At 42.3% G+C, this 27,943-nt stretch overlaps 1 protein-coding gene across 1 annotated transcript in view; it reads right to left on the bottom strand.

Annotated features, from left to right (window-relative positions):
• The window catches only part of LOC139749883 (uncharacterized), a 293,444-nt gene that overhangs the window by 138,856 nt on the left and 126,645 nt on the right, over nucleotides 1-27,943 (bottom strand). The window contains 3 exon segments of the mRNA XM_071664262.1: nucleotides 10,804-10,977; nucleotides 16,857-17,073; nucleotides 27,391-27,595. Of these exon segments, the coding sequence (XP_071520363.1) occupies nucleotides 10,804-10,977; nucleotides 16,857-17,073; nucleotides 27,391-27,595 (596 nt within the window).

The raw sequence follows: 27,943 nt of genomic DNA, 5'->3' as shown, positions 1-27,943 counted from the left end.
ACTCATGTGAGAAACTGCAGAAGCTGGTGACTGAGTTTGGAAAAGTGTGTGGAAGAAGAAAGTTAAGAGTAAATGTGAATAAGAGCAAGGTTATTAGGTACAGTAGGGTTGAGGGTCAAGTCAATTGGGAGGTGAGTTTGAATGGAGAAAAACTGGAGGAAGTGAAGTGTTTTAGATATCTGGGAGTGGATCTGGCAGCGGATGAAACCATGGAAGCGGAAGTGGATCATAGGGTGGGGGAGGGGGCGAAAATTCTGGGGGCCTTGAAGAATGTGTGGAAGTCGAGAACATTATCTCGGAAAGCAAAAATGGGTATGTTTGAAGGAATAGTGGTTCCAACAATGTTGTATGGTTGCGAGGCATGGGCTATGGATAGAGTTGTGCGCAGGAGGATGGATGTGCTGGAAATGAGATGTTTGAGGACAATGTGTGGTGTGAGGTGGTTTGATCGAGTGAGTAACGTAAGGGTAAGAGAGATGTGTGGAAATAAAAAGAGCGTGGTTGAGAGAGCAGAAGAGGGTGTTTTGAAGTGGTTTGGGCACATGGAGAGAATGAGTGAGGAAAGATTGACCAAGAGGATATATGTGTCGGAGGTGGAGGGAACGAGGAGAAGAGGGAGACCAAATTGGAGGTGGAAAGATGGAGTGAAAAAGATTTTGTGTGATCGGGGCCTGAACATGCAGGAGGGTGAAAGGAGGGCAAGGAATAGAGTGAATTGGAGCGATGTGGTATACCGGGGTTGACGTGCTGTCAGTGGATTGAATCAAGGCATGTGAAGCGTCTGGGGTAAACCATGGAAAGCTGTGTAGGTATGTATATTTGCGTGTGTGGACGTATGTATATACATGTGTATGGGGGGGGTTGGGCCATTTCTTTCGTCTGTTTCCTTGCGCTACCTCGCAAACGCGGGAGACAGCGACAAAGTATAAAAAAAAAAAAATATATATATATATATGCAAGAGTTTTGGAAAGAGGGGCAAGTATGAAGTCTGTTGTGGATAAGAGAGCTTGGGAAGTGAGTCAGTTGTTGTTCGCTGATGATACAGCGCTGGTGGCTGATTCATGTGAGAAACTGCAGAAGCTGGTGACTGAGTTTGGTAAAGTGTGTGAAAGAAGAAAGTTAAGAGTAAATGTGAATAAGAGCAAGGTTATTAGGTACAGTAGGGTTGAGGGTCAAGTCAATTGGGAGGTAAATTTGAATGGAGAAAAACTGGAGGAAGTAAAATGTTTTAGATATCTGGGAGTGGATCTGGCAGCGGATGGAACCATGGAAGCGGAAGTGAATCATAGGGTGGGGGAGGGGGCGAAAATCCTGGGAGCCTTGAAGAATGTGTGGAAGTCGAGAACATTATCTCGGAAAGCAAAAATGGGTATATTTGAAGGAATAGTGGTTCCAACAATGTTGTATGGTTGTGAGGCGTGGGCTATGGATAGAGTTGTGCGCAGGAGGGTGGATGTGCTGGAAATGAGATGTTTGAGGACAATGTGTGGTGTGAGGTGGTTTGATCGAGTAAGTAATTTAAGGGTAAGAGAGATGTGTGGAAATAAAAAGAGCGTGGTTGAGAGAGCAGAAGAGGGTGTTTTGAAATGGTTTGGTCACATGGAGAGAATGAGTGAGGAAAGATTGACCAAGAGGATAAATGTGTCGGAGATGGAGGGAACGAGGAGAAGTGGGAGACCAAATTGGAGGTGGAAAGATGGAGTGAAAAAGATTTTGAGTGATCGGGGCCTGAACATGCAGGAGGGTGAAAGGTGGGCAAGGAATAGAGTGAATTGGATCGATGTGGTATACTGGGGTTGACGTGCTGTCAGTGGATTGAATCAGGGTATGTGAAGCGTCTGGGGTAAACCATGGAAAGTTGTGTGGGGCCTGGATGTGGAGAGGGAGCTGTGGTTTCGGGCATTATTGCATGACAGCTAGAGACTGAGTGTGAACGAATGTGGCCTTTGTTGTCTTTTCCTAGTGCTATCTCGCACACTTGAGGGGGGAGGGGGTTGTTATTCCATGTGTGGCGAGGTGGCAATGGTAATGAATAAAGGCAGACAGTGTGAATTGTGTGCATGTGTATATATGTATGTGTCTGTGTGTATATATATGTGTACATTGAGATGTATAGGTATGTATATTTGCGTGTGTGGACGTGTATGTATATACATGTGTATGTTGGTGGGTTGGGCCATTCTTTCATCTGTTTCCTTGCGCTACCTCGTTAACGCGGGAGATAGCAACAATGCAAAATGATAATAATAATAATGATAATGATAGAAATATTATTTATTTATTTATTTTGCTTTGTCGCTGTCTCCCGCATCTGCGAGGTAGCGCAAGGAAACAGACGAAAGAAATGGCCCAACCCACCCCCATACACATGTATATACATACACGTCCACACACGCAAATATACATACCTATACATCTCAACGTATACATATATATACACACACAGACATATACACATGTACATAATTCATACTGTTTGCCTTTATTCATTCCCATCGCCACCCCGCCACACATGTAATAACAACCCCCTCCCCCCTCATGTGCGCGAGGTAGCACTAGGAAGACAACAAAGGCCCCATTCGTTCACACTCAGTCTCTAGCTGTCATGTAATAATGCACTGAAACCACAGCTCCCTTTCCACATCCAGGCCCTGCAGACCTTTCCATGGTTTACCCTGGACACTTCACATGCCCTGGTCCAGTCCACTGACAGCAAGTCGACCCTGATAAACCACGTTGTTCCAATTCAGTCTATTCCTTGCACGCCTCTCACCTTCCTGTATGCTTAGGCCCTGGTTGCTCAAAATCTTTTTCACTTCATCCTTCTACCTTCAATTTGGTCTCCTGCTTCTCCTTCTTCCCTCCAATTCTGACACATATATCCTCCTTGTCAATCTTTCCTCATCCATTCTCTCCATATGGCCAAACCATTTCATTTCAACATACCCTCTTCTGCTCTCTTAACCACACTCTTTTCATTTCCACACATCTCTCTTACCTTTTCATTACTTAATCAAACCACCTCACACAACATACTGTCCTCAAACATTTCATTTCCAACACATCCACCCTCCTCCATACACCCTAACTATAGCCCATGCCTCGCAACCATTTAACTTTGTTAGAACTACTATTCCTTTAAACATCCATTTTTGCTCACTGGGATAACACTCTCTCCTTTGACACATTCTTCATCACTCCCAGAATCTTTGCCCCCTCCCCCACCCTGTGACTCACTTCCATGGTTCCATTTGTTGCCAAGTCCACTCCCAGATATCTAAAACACTTCACTTCCTCCAATCTTTCTGCATTCAAACTTACATCCTACTTAACTTGTCCCTCAACCCTACTGAACCAAATAACCTTACTCTCATTCACATTTGCTCTCAACTTTCTCCTTTCACACACTTCCAAACCCAGTCACCAACTTCTGCAGTTTCACACTCAAATCAGCCACCAGAGCTGTACCATCGGCTAACAACAGCTGACTCACTTCCCAGGCCCTCTCATCCCCAGTGGACTGCATACTTGCCCCTCTCTCCGAAACTCTTGCATTTACCTCCCTAACCACCTAGTCCATAAGCAAATTAGATATTCATGGGGACATCACACACCTATGCTGCAGACCAACATTCACTAAGAACCAATTACTCTCCTTTCTTGTACACATACCTGACATCCTTGATAAAAACTTTTCACTGCTTCTAACAGCTCATCTCCCACACCAAATACTTTTGAGACCTTCCACAAAGCATCTCTAGCAACCCTATCATATGCCTTCTCCAGTTCCATAAATGCCACATACAAATCCATCTGTTTTTCTATATATTTCTCACACACATTCCTCAAAGCATTCATCTGATCCACATATCCTCAGCCACTTCTAAAAACCACAGTGCTCCTCCCCAATCTGATGCTCTGTACATGCCTTCACCCTTTCAATCAACACCCTCCCATAAAATTTTCCAGGGATATTCAACAACTTATGCCTCTGTAGTTTGAACACTCACCTTTATCTTCTTTGCTTTTGTTCAGTGGCATTATACATGCATTCTGCCAATCCTTGGGCACTTCACCATGATCCAAACACACACTGAATATCCTTACCAACCAATCAATAACATAGTCATCCCTTCTTAATAAATTCAACTGCAATACCATCCAAACCCACCCCCTTGCCAGATTTCATCTTCTGCAAGTCTTTCACCTCCTCTTCTCTCTTAACCAAACCATTCTCCCTGACCTTTGCACACCCCCACTTAGCACACACACACACACACACACCCTGACCAAAACACCTTACATCTGCCACTCTATCATCAAACACATTTGACATACTTTCAAAATCGTCCAAACGCCTCTTTTCTCTTTCACTAACAACTCTACCCTTTCTAATCTGCTCACCTCCCACCTTTCTCATGCTACATGCATCTTTTGCACATGCCATCACTGCTTTCCTAAATACATTCCATTCTTTACCCACTCCCCTTACATCATTTGCTCTCACCTTTTGCCATTCTACACTCAATCTCTCCTGGTACTTCCTCACACAAGTCTCCTTTCCAAGCTCATTTACTCTCACCACTCTCTTCTCCCCAACAACCTCTCTTCCTTTTCAAAAACCTCTACAAATCTTTACCTTTGCCTCCATGGGATAGTGATCAGACATCCCTCCAGCTGCCCCTCTCAGAACACTAACATCTAAAAGTCTCTCTTTTACATGCCCATCAATTAACACATAGAAACCAATAATGCCTAGTGACCATGTCTCCTACTCATATATGTATACTTATGTACACCTCTCCTTTTAAACGAGGTATTCCCAATCAAAAGTCTTTTTCCTACACACAAAAATCCACATATTCTTCACCATTTCCATTCACAACACTGAATATGCCATGTACACCAATTACATCCTCCACTGCCACATTATTCACCTTCACATTTAAATCACCCATCACTAATACCCGGTCTCGTGCACTAAAGCTGCTAACACACTCACTCATCTGCTCCCAAAACAATTGCCTCTCATGCTCTCTCTTCTCATGACCAGGTGCATAAGCAACATAATCACCCATCTCTCTCCATCCAATTTCAGTTTTACCCTCATCAATCTAGAAATCACTTCCTACACTCTATCACACACTCCCACTACTCCTGTTTCAGGAGTAGACAGGAGTAGTGCTACTCCTTCCTTAGCTCTTGTCCTCTCACCAACTACTGACTTTACTCCAAAGATGTTTCAAAACCATTCTTCCTCTTTACCCTTGAGCTTCATTTCACTCAGAGCCAGAACATCCAGGTTTCTTTCCTCAAACATGCTATCTACCTCTCCTTTCTTCTCATCTTGGTTACATCCACAGACATTCAGACACCCCAAGCTGAGCCTTTGAGGAGGATGAGCACCTCCCACTCGACTCCTTCTGTTTCTCCTTTTAGAGATTGAAATACAAGGAAGGGAGGGTTTCCAGCCCCCCTGCTCCTGCCCCCTTTAATCATCTACAACACTCAGGGACTACATGGGAGGTATTTCTTCGTCCCTATCTCCAGGGATATAAACATTCACGCAAACATACACAGACATATAAATATATACACATGTATATATTCATGCTTGCTTGCCTTTATCCATTCCTGGTGCTAACCTGCCCCTGAGAAAACAGCATTGGTTCCCCCCGCTTCAGCAAGGCGGTGCCAGGAAAACATACACAAAAGGCCACTTTCACTCACACTCTGTCTCTAGCTGTCATGTGTAATGCACTGAAACCATACCTCCCTATCCTCATCCATGAAAGGTTGACAAAGATGGTATATGTGTCAGAGGTGGAGGGAACAAGAAGCGGGAGACCAAACTGGAGGTGGAAGGATAGAGTGAAAAAGATTCGGAGTGATTAGGGCCTGAACATACAGGAGGGTGGAAGGTGTGCAAGGGATAGAGAGAATTGGAACGATGTGGTACATTGGGGTCGACGTGAGTCAATGAACTGAGCCAGGGCATGTGAAACATCATAGGTAAACCATGGTAAGGTCTGTGGGGCCTGGATGTGGATAGGGAGCTGTGGTTTCGATGCATTGCACATGATAGCTTGAGACTGAGTGTGAACGAATGTGGCCTTTTTAGATCGGTTTTCCTGGCATCACCTCGCTGAAGCAGGGGGTAGCAATGCTGTTTCCTGTGGGGTGGGATAACACCAGGAATGGATGAAGGCAAGCAAGTATGAATATGTACATTTTCATACATATATATACATATCTGTGTACATGTACGTATGTGTAAATGTTGATATGTATATGTATATGTGCGTGTATGGACATTTATATTTTTTTTTCATACTATTCGCCATTTCCCGCAGTAGCGAGGTAGCGTTAAGAACAGAGGACTGGGCCTTAGAGGGAATATCCTCACGTGGCCCCCTTCTCTGTTCCTTCTTTTGGAAAATTAAAAAAAAAAAAAAAAAAAAAAAATGAGGGGAGGATTTCCAGTCCCCTGCTCCCTTCCCTTTTAGTCGCCTTCTACAACACGCAGGGAATACGTGGGAAGTATTCTTTCTCCCCTATCCCCAGGGATAAAAGTTCGAATATATATATATATATATATATATATATATATATATATATATATATATATATATATAGATATATATATTTCTTTCCTCCCCTCAAACTACTCGCCACCTCCTGCGCCAGCGAGGCAGCGCCAAGACAGAGGACTGGACCCCCAAGGGAACACTGCTACCCAGCCCCCCGCTCCCTCCCCTGGAAAATTAAAAAAAAAAAGGGGAGGGAGTGGGGGGGGATGTTCCCTTGGGGGTCCAGTCCTTTGTTCTTGGCGCTGCCTCGCTGGCGCGGGAGGTGGTGAGTAGTTTGAGGGAAGGAAAGAAATATATATATATATATATGTATATATATATATATATATATATATATATATATATATATATATATATATATATATATATATATTATCCCTGGGGATAGGGGTGAAAGAATACTTCCCACGTATTCCCTGCGTGTCGTAGAAGGCGACTAAAAGGGGAGGGAGCGGGGGGCTGGAAATCCTCCCCTCTCGTTTTTTTTTTTTTTTTTTTTTTTTTTCCCAAAAGAAGGAACAGAGAATTGGGCCAGGTGAGGGTATTCCCTCAAAGGCCCAGTCCTCTGTTCTTAACGCTACCTCGCTAATGCGGGAAATGGCGAATAGTTTGAAAGAAAAAGAAAAAAGATATATATATATATATATATATATATATATATATATATATATATATATATATATATATATATATATATTTTTTTTTTTTTTTTTTTGTCACTGTCTCCCGCGTTTGCAAGGTAGCGCAAGGAAACAGACGAAAGAAATGGCCCAACCCACCCCCATACACATACGTCCACACACGCAAATATACATACCTACACAGCTTTCCATGGTTTACCCCAGACGCTTCACATGCCCTGATTCAATCCACTGACAGCACGTCAACCCCGGTATACCACATCGATCCAATTCACTCTATTCCTTGCCCTCCTTTCACCCTCCTGCATGTTCAGGCCCCTCAAAATCTCACTCAAAATCTTTTTCACTCCATCTTTCCACCTCCAATTTGGTCTCCCACTTCTCCTCGTTCCCTCCACCTGCAACACACATATCCTCTTGGTCAATCTTTCCTAACCCATTCTCTCCATGTGCCCAAACCATTTCAAAACACCCTCTTCTGCTCTCTCAACCACGCTCTTTTTATTTCCACACATCTCTCTTACCCTTACATTACTTACTCGATCAAACCACCTCACACACTACATTGTCCTCAAACATCTCATTTCCAGCACATCCACCCTCCTCCGCACAAATCTATCCATAGCCCACGCCTTGCAACCAAGCAACATTGTTGGAACCACTATTCCTTCAAACATACCCATTTTTGCTTTCCGAGATAATGTTCTCGACTTCCACACATTCTTCAAGGCTCCCAGGATTTTCGCCCCCTTCCCCACCCTATGACTCACTTCCGCTTCCATGGTTCCATCCGCTGCCAGATCCACTCCCAGATATCTAAAACACTTTACTTCCTCCAGTTTTTCTCCATTCAAACTTACCTCCCAATTGACTTGACCCTCAACCCTATTGTACCTAATAACCTTGCTCTTATTCACATTTACTCTTAACTTTCTTCTTTCACACACTTTATCAAACTCAGTCACCAGCTTCTGCAGTTTCTCACATGAATCAGCCACCAGCGCTGTATCATCAGCGAACAACAACTGACTCACTTCCCAAGCTCTCATCCACAACAGACTTCATACTTGCCCCTCTTTCCAAAACTCTTGCATTCACCTCCCTAACAACCCCATCCATAAACAAATTAAACAACCATGGAGACATCACACACCCCTGCCGCAAACCTACATTCACTGAGAACCAATCACTTTCCTCTCTTCCTACACGTACACATGCCTTAAATCCTCGATAAAAACTTTTCACTGCTTCTAACAACTTTCCTCCCACACCATATATTCTTAATACCTTCCACAGAGCATCTCTATCAACTCTATCATATGCCTTCTCCAGATCCATAAATGCCCATTTGCTTTTCCAAGTATTTCTCACATACATTCTTCAAAGCAAACACCTGATCCACACATCCTCTACCAATTCTGAAACCACACTGCTCTTCCCCAATCTGATGCTCTGTACATGCCTTCACCCTCTCAATCAATACCCTCCCATATAATTTACCAGGAATACTCAACAAACTTATACCTCTGTAATTTGATCACTCACTCTTATCCCCTTTGCCTTTGTACAATGGCACTATGCACGCATTCCGCCAATCCTCAGGCACCTCACCATGAGTCATACATACATTAAATAACCTTACCAACCAGTCAACAATACAGTCACCCCCTTTTTTAATAGATTCCACTGCAATACCATCCAAACCTGCTGCCTTGCCGGCTTTCATCTTCCGCAAAGCTTTTACTACCTCTTCTCTGTTTACCAAATCATTTTCCCTAACCCTCTCACTTTGCACACCACCTCGACCAAAACACCCTATATCTGCCACTCTATCATCAAACACATTCAACAAACCTTCAAAATACTCACTCCATCTCCTTCTCACATCCCCACTACTTGTTAGCACCTCCCCATTTGTGCCCTTCACTGAAGTTCCCATTTGCTCCCTTGTCTTACGCACTTTATTTACCTCCTTACAGAACATTTTTTTATTCTTAAAATTTAATGATACTCTCTCACCCCAACTCTCATTTGCCCTCTTCGTTTGTTTCCTGACACTACCTCACTGATGTGGGAAATGGTGATCAAGTGTAATAAAAGATATAAAAATAATGTATGTATACAAATATTGTGCATATGAATGCACACTTTCATAGGACACATAATGTCCTCCAACAACAAGAATTCAAACCAAGGACATTTTACTTGGCTATGATCACCCCTAAAATAGGGAAACGACTATTTGATTATTTGAATTCCCTTTGTCTCATATCCATGAGCAACGGGGTCAGGACTGGTCAAATCCCATCCTTCTCTGCCATCTCTCTCTTCCTTATCTGCCACCTCTTTCTACCTTCCTTATCTGCCACCTCTCTGTACCTTCCTTATCTGCAACTTCTTTACCTTTCTTATCTGTTGCCTCTCTGTACCTTCCTTATCTGCAACCTCTCTCTACCTTCCTTATCTGCCACCTCTTTCTACCTTCCTTTCTGCAACCTCTCTCGACCTTCCTTATCTGCCACCTCTCTGTACCTTCCTTATCTGCAACTTCTCTGTACCTTTCTTATCTGTTGCCTCTCTGTACCTTCCTTATCTGCAACCTCTCTCTACCTTCCTTATCTGCCACCTTTCTCTACCTTTACATATTTTTCACCTCTTTCTACCTTTCTTATCTGTCACCAGACAAAATAACTACTTTTTGTGCCAAATATTTGCTGCCACTACAAGTCACTGACTCTCTTCATCACAAAATGCATGCCACATGATTCCATTTTAAGAGTATGAAACAAAGGAACGAATTACGGAAAGCAAATACTGTGTTATGATTGGCACATTGTATATAATTTGACGTTACTACATGACGGCATCCACATATGTGTGTGTATACATACATGAGCAAGATACTCAGTAAGAGTTGGGCTGCAACAGCTGGTCAATTCTGGGGAGAACACGATGAGAAAAAGTCACCATTGTTAATGCAATTTCCATGTTTCTTTTGGAAACCATTAAAAATAATGAAGTTGTCTGTTGCTTAAGCACATAGAGTTCTTTATGGTGTGAACATGATATGCCTCTATTAGGTCAATGTAGCAGACTAAGTGAAACATCAAAATAATGGGTAGAGATGGACAAGATACGTGTGGGGGTTAGGGATGCAGTGTATGTATGTATCTATATATGTTGTGTATGATGATATTGTGCAGGGAAAGAACTGGCATGGTATGAAAATAAATAACATTACATGCTGTATGTCTTTCCTCATATCTTATCCAAGCATTCATTACTACGTTTTATATCACATTCATCAAAGAATCAAACAACCTAATGGCTATGATTCACAAAATGCAGATTTTAACAATATATGTAAGAATTAGAAATTAGTTTTAGTTAACGGATTATATATCAAATAAACTATCAAGGATACATTTCTAATCATCATAATCTTAAGCAGTGCCTATAATACTGATTCACGTGTTTACCTGAGCCCAATATTATGTGATTAGCCAAACAGACATCAGGGCAGGGTTGTACCACTGACCTGTTTGTGTGCTGTGAGCATGTCAGAACTTACTGGTATAGTACGGGAGGAATCCTGCAGCTTGGCAATGTGGATATTACCATTAACGTCAATGGGGCCAAATGGATCCAGTGGGACCTCTGTCGTCATTTCACAGTCCAGGTGAAGAGTGACACGATCACGGAACACACCAAAATGCAGTTTGTGCCAGTTTGTGTCAAATGCACTCTGGGAAGCAGGAAAGTCAGGTTAACGTGGACCACTTAATGGTTCACACATCATGGAGAATGGTTTTAATGTACGTTAAACGTTATATAATAATAATAATACATTTTCACTCTGAGTAAGAAAACACAGGAAACCAAGATAAGAAAAATCAATGCTGTAGAAAAAAATAATTGTTAAGAAATAAATGTAATAAGATAAACATTCAACAAAGGGACAAGAAAGTCAAAATAGAGAGAATGAATTAACAAGTCATTTACTGTAAACAAGTAACAGGAAGTCAGCCAAAGGCATATATACACAGGGAGGTGTTACAGTAAAGGAGAGGAATACAAACGTGACAATGTTGACCAAAGGAAGAATACAGAACTAACCCCAAGTATTCCAGGATAATATAATGCTACAATCTAGAGACAAAAAATATATTGATCAGATGAGAAGAAACTCATAATCCTATACGAGAGATGGTCATCTGCAGGGAAATGTGGGGAACCTACACTCATGAAACTATGACAATCATCTGACATGATCAAGTTAACAACTGAAAAATCAAGTGAAGGACACGTGAGGCGAAGGTAAACCTGATGTAACGTGAGGTGAAGGTAAACCTGATGTAACGTGAGGTGAAGGTAAACCTGATGTAACGTGAGGTGAAGGTAAACCTGATGTAACGTGAGGTGAAGGTAAACCTGATGTAACGTGAGGTGAAGGTAAACCTGATGTAACGTGAGGTGAAGGTAAACCTGATGTAACGTGAGGCGAAGGTAAACCTGATGTAACGTGAGGTGAAGGTAAACCTGATGTAACGTGAGGTGAAGGTAAACCTGATGTAACGTGAGGTGAAGGTAAACCTGATGTAACGTGAGGCGAAGGTAAACCTGATGTAACGTGAGGTGAAGGTAAACCTGATGTAACGTCAGGTGAAGGTAAACCTGATGTAACGTCAGGTGAAGGTAAACCTGATGTAACGTGAGGTGAAGGTAAACCTGATGTAACGTGAGGCGAAGGTAAACCTGATGTAACGTGAGGTGAAGGTAAACCTGATGTAACGTGAGGTGAAGGTAAACCTGATGTAAAGTGAGGTGAAGGTAAACGTGATGTAACGTGAGGTGAAGGTAAACGTGATGTAACGTGAGGTGAAGGTAAACGTGATGTAACGTGAGGTGAAGGTAAACCTGATGTAACGTGAGGTGAAGGTAAACCTCATGTAACGTGAGGTGAAGGTAAACCTCATGTAACGTGAGGTGAAGGTAAACCTCATGTAACGTGAGGTGAAGGTAAACCTGATGTAACGTGAGGTGAAGGTAAACCTGATGTAACGTGAGGTGAAGGTAAACCTCATGTAACGTGAGGTGAAGGTAAACCTGATGTAACGTGAGGTGAAGGTAAACCTGATGTAACGTGAGGTGAAGGTAAACCTGATGTAACGTGAGGTGAAGGTAAACCTGATGTAACGTGAGGTGAAGGTAAACGTGATGTAACGTGAGGTGAAGGTAAACCTGATGTAACGTGAGGTGAAGGTAAACCTGATGTAACGTGAGGTGAAGGTAAACCTGATGTAACGTGAGGTGAAGGTAAACCGGATGTAACGTGAGGTGAAGGTAAACCTGATGTAACGTGAGGTGAAGGTAAACCTGATGTAACGTGAGGTGAAGGTAAACCTGATGTAACGTGAGGTGAAGGTAAACCTGATGTAACGTGAGGTGAAGGTAAACCTGATGTAACGTGAGGTGAAGGTAAACCTGATGTAACGTGAGGTGAAGGTAAACCGGATGTAACGTGAGGTGAAGGTAAACCTGATGTAACGTGAGGTGAAGGTAAACCTGATGTAACGTGAGGTGAAGGTAAACCTGATGTAACACACAGGAGGAAGACAGATAATGATAATTTGACCAACAAGAATGAAGACATATTATTGACTGAAATGGAACCAATTATCCAGAAAAAATTTAAAAGGAATCCACAAGAATCAATTGACATGTGAAAGAAAACATGAAGAAACAAAAGTCAGCTCAGGGAAACTAAGGTAACGAAGTTAAGTATGGATACAAAAGATAAAGATACATGTCAATGGAAAACAAGATAACAGATAGTTAAGAGCAGACACTGGTAAAACATTCCAGTGAAATAGATAACAATGAGACACATCAAGTTTTGTCCACTACCATATATGAAACATGCCATATAATATAAGCAATCTACAAGGAAAACAATTTTTGCTTCAAAATGACCAAAAAAATGTAAGAATCTATGCAACATTATCTTGAATTATGCTTTACAGGTTTGGTTTATATACTTCATTCTGTAGTACAACTATGAAATAAACACAACACAACTTTGATCAAACAAGGGATCAAAACTCAAGACACACTAAAGAGTTGATCCTAGTATAGTTTACGAACCTGTGCTTGGTGAACCTACTTTACAAACCTGTGCTTGGTGATCCTAGGATATCTACATGAACCTGTGCTTGATCCTAGGATATTTACACGAACCTGTGCTTGGTGATCCTAGGATATCTACACGAACCTGTGTTTGGTGATCCTAGGATATCTACATGAACCTGTGCTTGGTGATCCTAGGATATCTACATGAACCTGTGCTTGGTGATCCTAGGATATCTACATGAACCTGTGCTTGGTGATCCTAGGATATCTACATGAACCTGTGCTTGATCCTAGGATATTTACACGAACCTGTGCTTGGTGATCCTAGGATATCTACACGAACCTGTGCTTGGTGATCCTAGGATACCTACATGAACCTGTGCTTGGTGATCCTAGGATATCTACATGAACCTGTGCTTGGTGATCGTAGGATATCTACATGAACCTGTGCTTGGTGATCCTAGGATATCTACATGAACCTGTGCTTGGTGATCCTAGGATATCTACATGAACCTGTGCTTGATCCTAGGATATTTACACGAACCTGTGCTTGGTGATCCTAGAATATCTACACGAACCTGTGCTTGGTGATCCTAGGATACCTACATGAACCTGTGCTTGGTGATCCTAGGATATCTACATGAACCTGTGCTTGGTGATCCTTGGATATCTACATGAACCTGTGCTTGGTGATCCTAGGATATCTACACGAACCTGTGCCTGGTGATCCTAGGATATCTACATGAACCTGTGCTTGGTGATCCTAGAATATCTACACGAACCTGTGTCTGGTGATCCTGATATCTACACGAACCTGTGCTTGGTAATCCTAGGATATCTACATGAACCTGTGCTTGGTGATCCTAGAATATCTACACGAACCTGTGTCTGGTGATCCTGATATCTACACGAACCTGTGCTTGGTGATCCTAGGATATCTACATGAACCTGTGCTTGGTGATCCTAAGATATCTACACGAACCTGTGCTTGGTGATCCTAGGATATCTACATGAACCTGTGCTTGGTGATCTTAGGATATCTATACGAACCTGTGCCTGGTGATCCTAAGATATCTACACGAACCTGTGCTTGGTGATCCTAGGATATCTACACGAACCTGTGCTTGGTGATCCTAAGATAACTACACGAACCTGTGCCTGGTGATGCTAGGATATCTACATGAACCTGTGCTTGGTGATCCTAGGATATCTACACGAACCTGTGCTTGGTGATCCTAGGATATCTACATGAACCTGTGCTTGGTGATCCTAGGATATCTACATGAACCTGTGCTTGGTGATCGTAGGATATCTACATGAACCTGTGCTTGGTGATCCTAGGATATCTACATGAACCTGTGCTTGGTGATCCTAGGATATCTACATGAACCTGTGCTTGGTGATCCTAGGATATCTACACGAACCTATGCTTGGTGATCCTAGGATATCTACATGAACCTGTGCTTAGTGATCCTAGGATATCTACACGAACCTATGCTTGGTGATCCTAGGATACCTATACGAACCTGTGCTTGGTGATCCTAGGATATCTACACAAACCTGTGCTTGGTGATCCTAGGATATCTACACGAACCTGTCTTGGTCATGCTAGGATAAATACATGAACCTGTGCTTGGTGATGCTGGGATATTTACACGAACCTGTGCTTGGTGATGCTAGGATATCTACACGAACCTGTGCTTGGTGATGCTAGGATATCTACACGAACCTGTGCTTGGTGATCCTAGGATATCTACACGAACCTGTGCTTGGTGATGCTAGGATATGTATACGAACCTGCGCTTGGTGATGCTAGGATATCTACACGAACCTGTGCTTGGTGATGCTAGGATATGTACACGAACCTGTGCTTGGTGATGCTAGGATATGTACACGAACCTGTGCTTGGTGATGCTAGGATATCTACACGAACCTGTGCTTGGTGATGCTAGGATATCTACACGAACCTGCGCTTGGTGATCCTAGGATATCTATACGAACCTGTGCTTGATGATCCTAGTTTATCTACATGAACCTGTGCTTGGTGATGCTAGGATATGTACACGAACCTGTGCTGGGTGATCCTAGGACATCTACACAAACGTGATTGGTGATCCTAGGATATCTACACGAACCTGTGCTTGGTGATGCTAGGATAATTACACGAACCTGTGCTTGGTGATGCTGGGATATCTACACGAACCTGTGCTTGGTGATGCTAGGATATCTACACGAACCTGTGCTTGGTGATCCTAGGACATCTACACGAACCTGTGCTTGGTGATGCTAGGATATCTACACGAACCTGTGCTTGGTGATCCTAGGATATCTACACGAACCTGTGCTTGGTGATGCTTGGACATCTACACGAACCTGTGCTTGGTGATCCTAGGATATGTACACGAACCTGTGCTTGGTGATCTTAGGATATGTACACGAACCTGTGCTTGGTGATCCTAGTTTATCTACACGAACCTCAGCTTGGTGATGCTAGGATATGTACACGAACCTGTGCTTGGTGATCTTAGGATATGTACACGAACCTGTGCTTGGTGATGCTAGGATATGTACACGAACCTGTGCTTGGTGATGCTAGGATATGTACACGAACCTGTGCTTGGTGATGCTAGGATATGTACACGAACCTGTGCTTGGTGATGCTAGGATATGTACACGAACCTGTGCTTGGTGATGCTAGGATATGTACACGAACCTGTGCTTGGTGATGCTAGGATATGTACACGAACCTGGGCTTGGTGATACTAGGATATCTACACGAACCTGTGCTTGGTGATGCTAGGATATGTACACGAACCTGGGCTTGGTGATGCTAGGATATCTACACGAACCTGTGCTTGGTGATGCTAGGATATGTACACGAACCTGTGCTTGGTGATGCTAGGATATGTACACGAACCTGTGCTTGGTGATGCTAGGATATGTACACGAACCTGTGCTTGGTGATGCTAGGATATGTACACGAACCTGTGCTTGGTGATGCTAGGATATGTACACGAACCTGTGCTTGGTGATGCTAGGATATGTACACGAACCTGTGCTTGGTGATGCTAGGATATGTACACGAACCTGTGCTTGGTGATGCTAGGATATGTACACGAACCTGTGCTTGGTGATGCTAGGATATGTACACGAACCTGGGCTTGGTGATACTAGGATATCTACACGAACCTGTGCTTGGTGATGCTAGGATATGTACACGAACCTGTGCTTGGTGATGCTAGGATATGTACACGAACCTGTGCTTGGTGATGCTAGGATATGTACACGAACCTGTGCTTGGTGATGCTAGGATATGTACACGAACCTGTGCTTGGTGATGCTAGGATATGTACACGAACCTGTGCTTGGTGATGCTAGGATATGTACACGAACCTGTGCTTGGTGATGCTAGGATATGTACACGAACCTGTGCTTGGTGATGCTAGGATATGTACACGAACCTGTGCTTGGTGATGCTAGGATATGTACACGAACCTGTGCTTGGTCGAACTCGAGAGTCTGGAGTGTTCCGTCGTATGACAGGATGGAGAACTCGACATTCTGGGTGACAGGGTTGAGGGTGACGGCAAACTGGGGCCTCTCCTGCAGGTCGTCGATTCGGATGATGTCCCAGGGCGCTCGGTGAGGCCTCCGGGCCTGGTACGTGCAGATGAGCGAGAACTCCTGAGGCAGCCCCAGCGGGAAGATCTCCCTGCAAACACCAGGGTGGGAGTCACGACTCGCTCACACAGCCTACCTCTGGCCATACTCTCAACTATCTATCGTTATCTATCTATAACACAACAACACAAGGTCTTCCGTATCATCTATATGGAATAAAAACTGATGTTATACAAAGTTCTAATTGCCCTATTACAGTTGATGAATCTTTCTTACGTTCGTGTATAAGTGATGTATCCCCAGGAATCAGATACAATGTGTAATATTGTTCATCATGTGATGATCAATCTATCGTTACTGTTCATCATCATGTGATGATCAATCCATCGTAACTGTTCATCATCATGTGATGATCAATCCATCGTTATTGTTCATCATCATGTGATGATCAATCCATCGTTACTGTTCATCATCATGTGATGATCAATCCATCGTTATTGTTCATCATCATGTGATGATCAATCCATCGTAACTGTTCATCATCATGTGATGAACAATCCATCGTTACTGTTCATCATCATGTGATGATCAATCCATCGTTACTGTTCATCATCATGTGATGATCAATCCATCGTTACTGTTCATCATGTGATGATCATCATGATATGTTCATCAATCTTGATGGATGACAATCCATCGTTACTGTTCTCATCAACCTATGATGTAATCTATCGTTATGTTCATCATCATGTGATGATCAATCATGTTACGATCATTCTGTGATGATCAATCCAGATATGTTCATCAACTGTGATTGGTCATCCATCGTTACTGTCATCAATCATGTGATGAGAATCAACCATTCGTTCTGTTATACATCATATGATGATCAATCCATCGTAACTGTTCATCATCATATGATGATCAATCCATCGTAACTGTTCATCATCATATGATGATCAATCCATCGTTACTGTTCATCATCATATGATGATCAATCCATCGTTACTGTTCATCATCATATGATGATCAATCCATCGTTACTGTTCATCATCATATGATGATCAATCCACCGTTACTGTTCATCATCATATGATGATCAATCCACCGTTACTGTTCATCATCATATGATGATCAATCCACCGTTACTGTTCATCATCATATGATGATCAATCCATCGTTACTGTTCATCATCATATGATGATCAATCCATCGTTACTGTTCATCATCATATGATGATCAATCCATCGTTACTGTTCATCATCATATGATGATCAATCCATCGTTACTGTTCATCATCATGTGATGATCAATCCATCGTTACTGTTCATCATCATGTGATGATCAATCCATCGTTACTGTTCATCATCATGTGATGATCAATCCATCGTTACTGTTCATCATCATGTGATGATCAATCCATCGTTACTGTTCATCATCATATGATGATCAATCTATCGTTACTGTTCATCATCATGTGATGATCAATCCATCGTTACTGTTCATCATCATATGATGATCAATCCATCGTTACTGTTCATCATCATGTGATGATCAATCCATCGTTACTGTTCATCATCATATGATGATCAATCCATCGTTACTGTTCATCATCATATGATGATCAATCCATCGTTACTGTTCATCATCATGTGATGATCAATCCACCGTTACTGTTCATCATCATATGATGATCAATCCATCGTTACTGTTCATCATCATGTGATGATCAATCCATCGTTACTGTTCATCATCATATGATGATCAATCCATCGTAACTGTTCATCATCATATGATGATCAATCCATCGTTACTGTTCATCATCATATGATGATCAATCCATCGTAACTGTTCATCATCATATGATGATCAATCCATCGTTACTGTTCATCATCATATGATGATCAATCCATCGTTACTGTTCATCATCATATGATGATCAATCCATCGTAACTGTTCATCATCATGTGATGATCAATCCATCGTTACTGTTCATCATCATATGATGATCAATCCATCGTAACTGTTCATCATCATGTGATGATCAATCCATCGTAACTGTTCATCATCATATGATGATCAATCCATCGTAACTGTTCATCATCATGTGATGATCAATCCATCGTAACTGTTCATCATCATATGATGATCAATCCATCGTAACTGTTCATCATCATGTGATGATCAATCCATCGTAACTGTTCATCATCATATGATGATCAATCCATCGTAACTGTTCATCATCATGTGATGATCAATCCATCGTTACTGTTCATCATCATATGATGATCAATCCATCGTAACTGTTCATCATCATGTGATGATCAATCCATCGTTACTGTTCATCATCATATGATGATCAATCCATCGTAACTGTTCATCATCATATGATGATCAATCCATCGTTACTGTTCATCATCATATGATGATCAATCCATCGTTACTGTTCATCATCATATGATGATCAATCTATCGTTACTGTTCATCATCATGTGATGATCAATCCATCGTTACTGTTCATCATCATATGATGATCAATCTATCGTTACTGTTCATCATCATGTGATGATCAATCCATCGTTACTGTTCATCATCATATGATGATCAATCTATCGTTACTGTTCATCATCATGTGATGATCAATCCATCGTTACTGTTCATCATCATGTGATGATCAATCCATCGTTACTGTTCATCATCATGTGATGATCAATCCATCGTTACTGTTCATCATCGTGTGATGATCAATCCATCGTAACTGTTCATCATCATATGATGATCAATCCATCGTTACTGTTCATCATCGTGTGATGATCAATCCATCGTTACTGTTCATCATCATATGATGATCAATCCATCGTTATTGTTCATCATCATGTGATGATCAATCCATCGTTACTGTTCATCATCGTGTGATGATCAATCCATCGTTACTGTTCATCATCATGTGATGATCAATCCATCGTAACTGTTCATCATATGATCAATCCATCGTTACTGTTCATCATGATGTGATGATCAATCCATCGTTACATATACGTTTCAGAACAACCAGGAGCCCAGGTGTGACCACATTTCACACTTGTCTACCTACATCAGCAACTAAACACTTCGTGAAACTCAACTTTCTAAAAGTTTCAGGACTGAAACATATATGAAGTGCGGTGTTAAGATGTATATATCTCACTAAGTTACTCTCCAGGTAACGTCATATGGTATCAGGATAACATACAAGACTGATGATAACAGAGTTCTTCCAGGTTTAGTTACCAAGTACAGAAGACAACCAATATAAGTAAACTTAAAGTGTAACAAACAGAACTTAAATGTAAAGTAAACCCTTAGAACTTATGTAGAATAGATGGTTTTATCACCATGTTACTACTGCAGTTCTTGATAATAATGCCACAGCGAACTGATGTATTGTACTGGGGTCAATTTCATGCAGGTTCTGGCATACATCATCTCACTTGACTCTAAATGTAATTATAATTTCAGGAAAATCATGTATTGACAGTTTATTGCCTACGTCACAGCACAGTGTAAGAGCTGACTCCTGTAGTACAGTTACAGTAGAACACAACTGAAGACTTGTGTAATAATGAGCTCATCTGTTTCTTCAGAGAAAACTCTTAAAAGCTTCATATAATTTTCCTTTTCCACAAGTGGCATCAGAATGAGGAGGAGAGAAATGTAAACATTTTAAGGATCACCTAATGCTGCTCCTTGTGTGCGAGTGAAGTTCACGTAGGTGCATGTGTAGCACGGTTATGTGCTGAACACATGACACCATCCTGGTCCAGACTGGCTGTTCCTCACGGTAAACATGTCAGCATCATCAGTACGTGTGAAAATCATGACAACTGCTGGTTCAGTTAACCTTCTTACGTACGTACTGTACAATTACGTTCTTTCCGTTTACCACGTTCATTTCTTCCTCTCATGTACGTTCCAATATTGGCTGGTCAGGACGTACACTGGATCTTTTCCACAACACATCGTTAATCTCCTTGACTTTTTCACAATATTTCACTATCATTCCTTCCACTTAAATGAGTTTTAACATTTCCTTGATGGTAATCCTTCACTGTAAATTTATCAGAGACATCCTTCACAATACAAGAGGTAACAGCTACTGAACCATATCTTCCAATGTTTGATACATCAGAAACGGTTCAGGTTTATCTAGTAGGGTTGGGGTCGTGATACAGTAAGAGCGTATCATAAACTTATTATGTGGACAAGAAGGTGAATTGTTTACAAATTTTATCAACAATAAAGTTATCTAATGTATATAGACCATCACTAATACTAAGATTATAATTTTTTGTGTATCTAATAATAGAAGATCTAATAATATTTCTCATGGTACTGGAGTTAAGAGTTAATAACTGAGATGGCATTACTCCAGTCAATACAATGATTATAGGTTTTAACGTGATTAAACAAGGCATTTGATTCTTGTCCGTTCTTATACTACATTTATGTTGCTGAAGTCTAACAGAAAGATATATTGCAAGGTCACAGCGGTTCGCACGATCTAGTATTTGCTGACAACCACGAGTAGAATGAAATACGATAAGTTCCCAAGTGCACTTTCATGTAATGATCACATCGTCAGGGGAGGTACAAGAATGAGACAGAAGACGTAGAACAGTCACATGATATACGAGGGAGAGACGCAGCTAAGACGCCACAGGTAAACAAGCGTTACCAGTCTTTGGAGGTCTTTAACCCCACAGCGACTGGATTGGGTCGTTGATCGACCAAGCTGCAGAAAGCCTGTATCCCTCAGGCCCACATAACTTCCACAGCCTGGCTAGTGTGGCGTGTAGGTACTTCTCCAGTGCACTCTTGTACTTCTCCAGTGCACTCTTGTACTTCTCCAGTGCACTCTTGTACTTCTCCAGTGCACTCTTGTACTTCTCCAGTGCACTCTTGTACTTCTCCAGTGCACTCTTGTACTTCTCCAGTGCACTCTTGTACTTCTCCAGTGCACTCTTGTACTTCTCCAGTGCACTCTTGTACTTCTCCAGTGCACTCTTGTACTTCTCCAGTGCACTCTTGTACTTCTCCAGTGCACTCTTGTACTTCTCCAGTGCACTCTTGTACTTCTCCAGTGCACTCTTGTACTTCTCCAGTGCACTCTTGTACTTCTCCAGTGCACTCTTGTACTTCTCCAGTGCACTCTTGTACTTCTCCAGTGCACTCTTGTACTTCTCCAGTGCACTCTTGTACTTCTCCAGTGCACTCTTGTACTTCTCCAGTGCACTCTTGTACTTCTCCAGTGCACTCTTGTACTTCTCCAGTGCACTCTTGTACTTCTCCAGTGCACTCTTGTACTTCTCCAGTGCACTCTTGTACTTCTCCAGTGCACTCTTGTACTTCTCCAGTGCACTCTTGTACTTCTCCAGTGCACTCTTGTACTTCTCCAGTGCACTCTTGTACTTCTCCAGTGCACTCTTGTACTTCTCCAGTGCACTCTTGTACTTCTCCAGTGCACTCTTGTACTTCTCCAGTGCACTCTTGTACTTCTCCAGTGCACTCTTGTACTTCTCCAGTGCACTCTTGTACTTCTCCAGTGCACTCTTGTACTTCTCCAGTGCACTCTTGTACTTCTCCAGTGCACTCTTGTACTTCTCCAGTGCACTCTTGTACTTCTCCAGTGCACTCTTGTACTTCTCCAGTGCACTCTTGTACTTCTCCAGTGCACTCTTGTACTTCTCCAGTGCACTCTTGTACTTCTCCAGTGCACTCTTGTACTTCTCCAGTGCACTCTTGTACTTCTCCAGTGCACTCTTGTACTTCTCCAGTGCACTCTTGTACTTCTCCAGTGCACTCTTGTACTTCTCCAGTGCACTCTTGTACTTCTCCAGTGCACTCTTGTACTTCTCCAGTGCACTCTTGTACTTCTCCAGTGCACTCTTGTACTTCTCCAGTGCACTCTTGTACTTCTCCAGTGCACTCTTGTACTTCTCCAGTGCACTCTTGTACTTCTCCAGTGCACTCTTGTACTTCTCCAGTGCACTCTTGTACTTCTCCAGTGCACTCTTGTACTTCTCCAGTGTACTCTTGTACTTCTCCAGTGCACTCTTGTACTTCTCCAGTGCACTCTTGTACTTCTCCAGTGCACTCTTGTACTTCTCCAGTGCACTCTTGTACTTCTCCAGTGCACTCTTGTACTTCTCCAGTGTACTCTTGTACTTCTCCAGTGTACTCTTGTACTTCTCCAGTGCACTCTTGTACTTCTCCAGTGTACTCTTGTACTTCTCCAGTGCACTCTTGTACTTCTCCAGTGCACTCTTGTACTTCTCCAGTGTACTCTTGTACTTCTCCAGTGCACTCTTGTACTTCTCCAGTGCACTCTTGTACTTCTCCAGTGTACTCTTGTACTTCTCCAGTGTACTCTTGTACTTCTCCAGTGCACTCTTGTACTTCTCCAGTGTACTCTTGTACTTCTCCAGTGCAACTCTTGTACTTCTCCAGTGTACTCTTGTACCTTCTCCAGTGCACTCTTGTACTTCTCCAGTGCACTCTTTGTACTTCTCCAGTGCACTCTTGTACTTCCTCCAGTGCACTCTTGTACTTCTCCAGTGACTCTTGTACTTCTCCAGTGCACTCTTTTACTTCCTCCCAGTGCACTCTTGTACTTCTCAGTGCACTCTTGTACTTCTCCCAGGTGCACTCTTGTACTTCTCAGTGCACCTCTCCTTACCCTCTTCTCTCCTGTGCAACTCTTGTACTTCTCCAGTGCACTCTTGTACTTCTCCAGTGCACTCTTGTACTTCTCCAGTGCACTTCTTGTACTGCTCCAGTGCACTCTTGTACTTCTCCAGTGCACTCTTGTACTTCTCCAGTGCACTCTTGTACTTCTCCAGTGCACCTCTTGTACTTCTCCAGTGCACTCTTGTACTTCTCCAGTGCACTCTTGTACTTCTCCAGTGCACTCTTGTACTTCTCCAGTGCACTCTTGTACTTCTCCAGTGCACTCTTGTACTTCTCCAGTGCACTCTTGTACTTCTCCAGTGCACTCTTGTACTTCTCCAGTGCACTCTTACGTATCTCAGTGCTCTCTTGTACTTCTCCAGTGCACTCTTGTACTTCTCCAGTGCACTCTTGTACTTCTCCAGTGCACTCTTGTACTTCTCCAGTGCACTCTTGTACTTCTCCAGTGTACTTTTAAACTTGTCTACTGTGTATCCCGTGTCTGATGGGAGATGATAAGGTGTTGAAGAGTCTTGGGCCCCAGATGTTCAAGGTTTTCTATCCTGCACATCGCACCTTAGCGTTGTACAAACTCTTCCGTGGCTGTCGTGGCAGTAGGATGTTATTTCCAAAAACATACCTTCATGGATTTCAAGATATAAATGATGATATATACACCTCTCCCGTCTGCGTTCCAGGGAGTACAGCCTTAGTAGTTTCAGTCGTTCACAGTAATTTAGTTTATGGACTTCATTAATATGAGCTGTGAAAGACTTCTGGACACTTTCTAAATCCACAATTTCGCCCGCCTTGTAGGGTGATGTGAGAACACAACAATATTCATTTCGAGAAATAATGCTTTGAATGGTATTACGAAATTGAATCAAATAAAACAGCAGCCCAGATTAGTTTATCCAAGGACAATGAAACAGGCGACAAATGAGATAGTTAAACCCTTGATTAAACTCTTCCACACATTACTTAATACGGGGGAAGTCACTAAGGAGTGGAACCTTGCTGGAGTAACGTCCTTTTTCAGAAAGGTAAATAAATCATTGGCCGGAAATACTCGTCCAATCAGCTTAAGGTTTGTAGTTGGTCAAGTTATGGAAACCTTCATTTGGGATAAGATTATATATCATGTAGAGGAACATCATTTAATACATGACTCGCAGCATGGTATTCGACGACATCCCTCATGTCTGACAAAACTACTTTGATTTCTTCAATAAATATAAAATGTATGATGAAAGTAAAGCAATCGATGTCATTTATCTACATTTCGAAAAGTATTTGATGAATTTCCACATCAAACATTACTAACTCAAGTCACATGGTATAGATGGGGCTTGTACTTCAGTGGATGGGAAAGTGGTTGCGTGACCGTAAACACAAGAGTTGTGAGTAATGGTCAAACCTCAGTAGGGTTGGACGTAACAAGTGGTGTGCCACAAGGATCAGTCTGGGGTCGGTGATAATAGGTTCCATGGTAAGATATCGACATTTGCAGACGATATAAAGTTGGGAAATAAATCTACATCAGATAGTGAACGTGGGCAGCTTCAAACTGACATATACATGATGGGCTGGGCGCCTGGGTGGCAAATGAATTCAAGATCAATAAATGCAAATTTGTACGTGACGGTTGTGAGAATGAAAAGGCAAGTTACAGTATGACTTCTGTTGAACTACAAGAAGTAAATGAATAAAAAACTTGAGCGTAATAATCTCTGGTGTTCTAAAGCCAAGTAAACAGTGCACAGAAGCAGTGGAAAGTCCAGGCAAATTATTTTCATTATCCACAAGTCACTGGGGCGTCCCCATCTTGAATATTGTGTTCACTGTTGGTCACTTTACTTGAGGAAAGACAGACAGAATGGATGGTACAGCCCCTAGGGGTGGATGAACAGCTGGGATGACTGTGGACCCAGTGCCGCAACCGGGAATCGAGCCTGAGCGCTCGACCCTGGGTGGCCCGTGAATGCGTCACGGTCAGGAACGCTGGCCAGTACAACACGGGAATACGAACATATGAAATGATTTACCAGATGGAAAGGTGTACCACAGATACGTTCCAGAACAGACTTGTTAAATATTTCGTTTCAAATCCACGACTGACATTACTTGCGCCTCCTCATTTATGTGAAAAGTTTAAAATATCCATTTTCGATATGAATGTATTTCTAGTCTTACCTCACTGATCTATGATTTCTATATATCTTCCACTTTCACGCACAGCTTGGGGGGAGGGAGCCAGTGGTATATTGCTGTATGAGCTCCCTTGTATCACTGTTTTTTCTTCCGTTGTCTTGAAGGTCCACAGGATCTACCCCGCCATCATCGCACTGAATGGAGCAACCGTTGGTTGACTGTGTTTACTCCAAGGTCTTTCACAATATCAACCTGGTTTATGAGAGCGTCTGTGTCTGCCTGGTATTGAGTGATGTTTCTATATTTCTTCACATTCCCAACATCTAAGAGGATGAAAATGATCTCCATTTCTCGATCATTTTGTGGAGACAACAGCGTCATTTGCTCACGCCCGGTCCTCCCTGCCTCTGTGTAAGATGTTGTGTATTGTGATCAGTAGGAGGGATCTGTCTCGCTGCCCAGGATATGTGGTGAGGGACGCACTACTCGTCCACGGAGCGCCTGTACTCTGTCAATCATCTGCACAGCTCTGGGTAGTCAAATCTGCATCTTTACCCCTGACAACATACATCTCTCTTAAGCTAATGCAGTATTTTCTAGGGCGATCAAACTTAGTTTCCCCCAGTATGATACGCCAGTCGTATATATATATATATATATATATATATATATATATATATATATATATATATATATATATATTGGAGGTGGAAGAATGGAGTGAAAAAGATTTTGAGTGATCGGGGCCTGAACATGTAGGAGGGTGAAAGGCGTGCAAGGAGTAGAGTGAATTATAACGATGTGGTATACCGGAGTCGACGTGCTGTCAATGGATTGAACCAGGGCATGTGAAGCGTCTGGGGTAAACCATGGAAAGTTCTGTGGGACCTGGATGTGGAAAGGGAGCTGTGGTTTCGGTACATTATACATGACAGCTAGAGACTGTGAACGAATGTGGCCTTTGTTGTCTTTTCCTAGCGCTACCTCTCGCACATGCGGGGGGAGGGGTTGTTATTTCATGTGTGGCGGGGTGGCGACGGGAATGAATAAGGACAGACAGTATGAATTATGTACATGTGTAGATATGTACAAGTGTGTGTGTGTATATATATATATATATATATATATATATATATATATATATATATATATATATATATATATATATATATATATATATATATATATATACGTTGAGATGTATAGGTATGTATATGTGCGTGTGTGGACGTGTATGAATATAAATGTGTATGTGGGTGGGTTGGGCCATTCTTTCGTCTGTGTCTTTGCGCTACCTCACTAACGCGGGAGACAGCGACAAAGTATATAATAATAATACTAATATATATATATATATATATATATATATATATATATATATATATATATATATATATATATATATATAGCGAGAAAATGTTAGACATGTATTATAGCAGGTCGCCGTGTACAGGAAGTGAACACGACATATGTTATCCTCGATATCGTTATAACAGGAGGAGGTTATCATCATACACTCGAACATAGCACTTCCCGGAGGAGCAGGTCTGACCTGGTGGCGATCTTGAGGTCGGCCTGAGGCCTGAGGCGGTAGGCGGTCTGCATGCTGTTGGAGCCCTGGACGCGCTTCACCCCGGGGTAGCTCTGCTCCAGCACGTCCAGTCTGAACTTACGGATGAAGTCAAAGGCTTGCAGGTCATCCTCGCCGGGCTGGTAGTCCGCACACGGCCCGTTCAGTTCGTCATAGGTGTCGTACTCTGTGGACAGGGAAGGTGGCTCGTGAGTCTACATGGCGAGGCATGTTATCCTACGTAGAGCACAGGCAGCTAACACATAACACATGACCTAATATGACCTGTAACCAGGCGACGGGTCAATCTTTGACGCCTTGTCACGACTGCCTCGTCATAAGGTAAGCTCCCGTGCCAGAATGACCACTGTCTTCATACATACAACACACGACCAGCGCCTCTTGTCTTCACATTCAACGTTTACTCCATCTTTCGTAAAATCCTTTTTCCATCACTCAGGGCCTAGCCAGCACGAGGACGCGTGTCTGTGCCAGGGGTGTCTGCCACTGTGCTTACTTACAAGTACTTACTAGG

The sequence above is a fragment of the Panulirus ornatus genome, chromosome 8 (genome assembly GCF_036320965.1).
Source record: "Panulirus ornatus isolate Po-2019 chromosome 8, ASM3632096v1, whole genome shotgun sequence".
NCBI lineage: Eukaryota > Metazoa > Arthropoda > Malacostraca > Decapoda > Palinuridae > Panulirus > Panulirus ornatus.
This window is presented reverse-complemented; position numbering and strand designations above follow the sequence as displayed.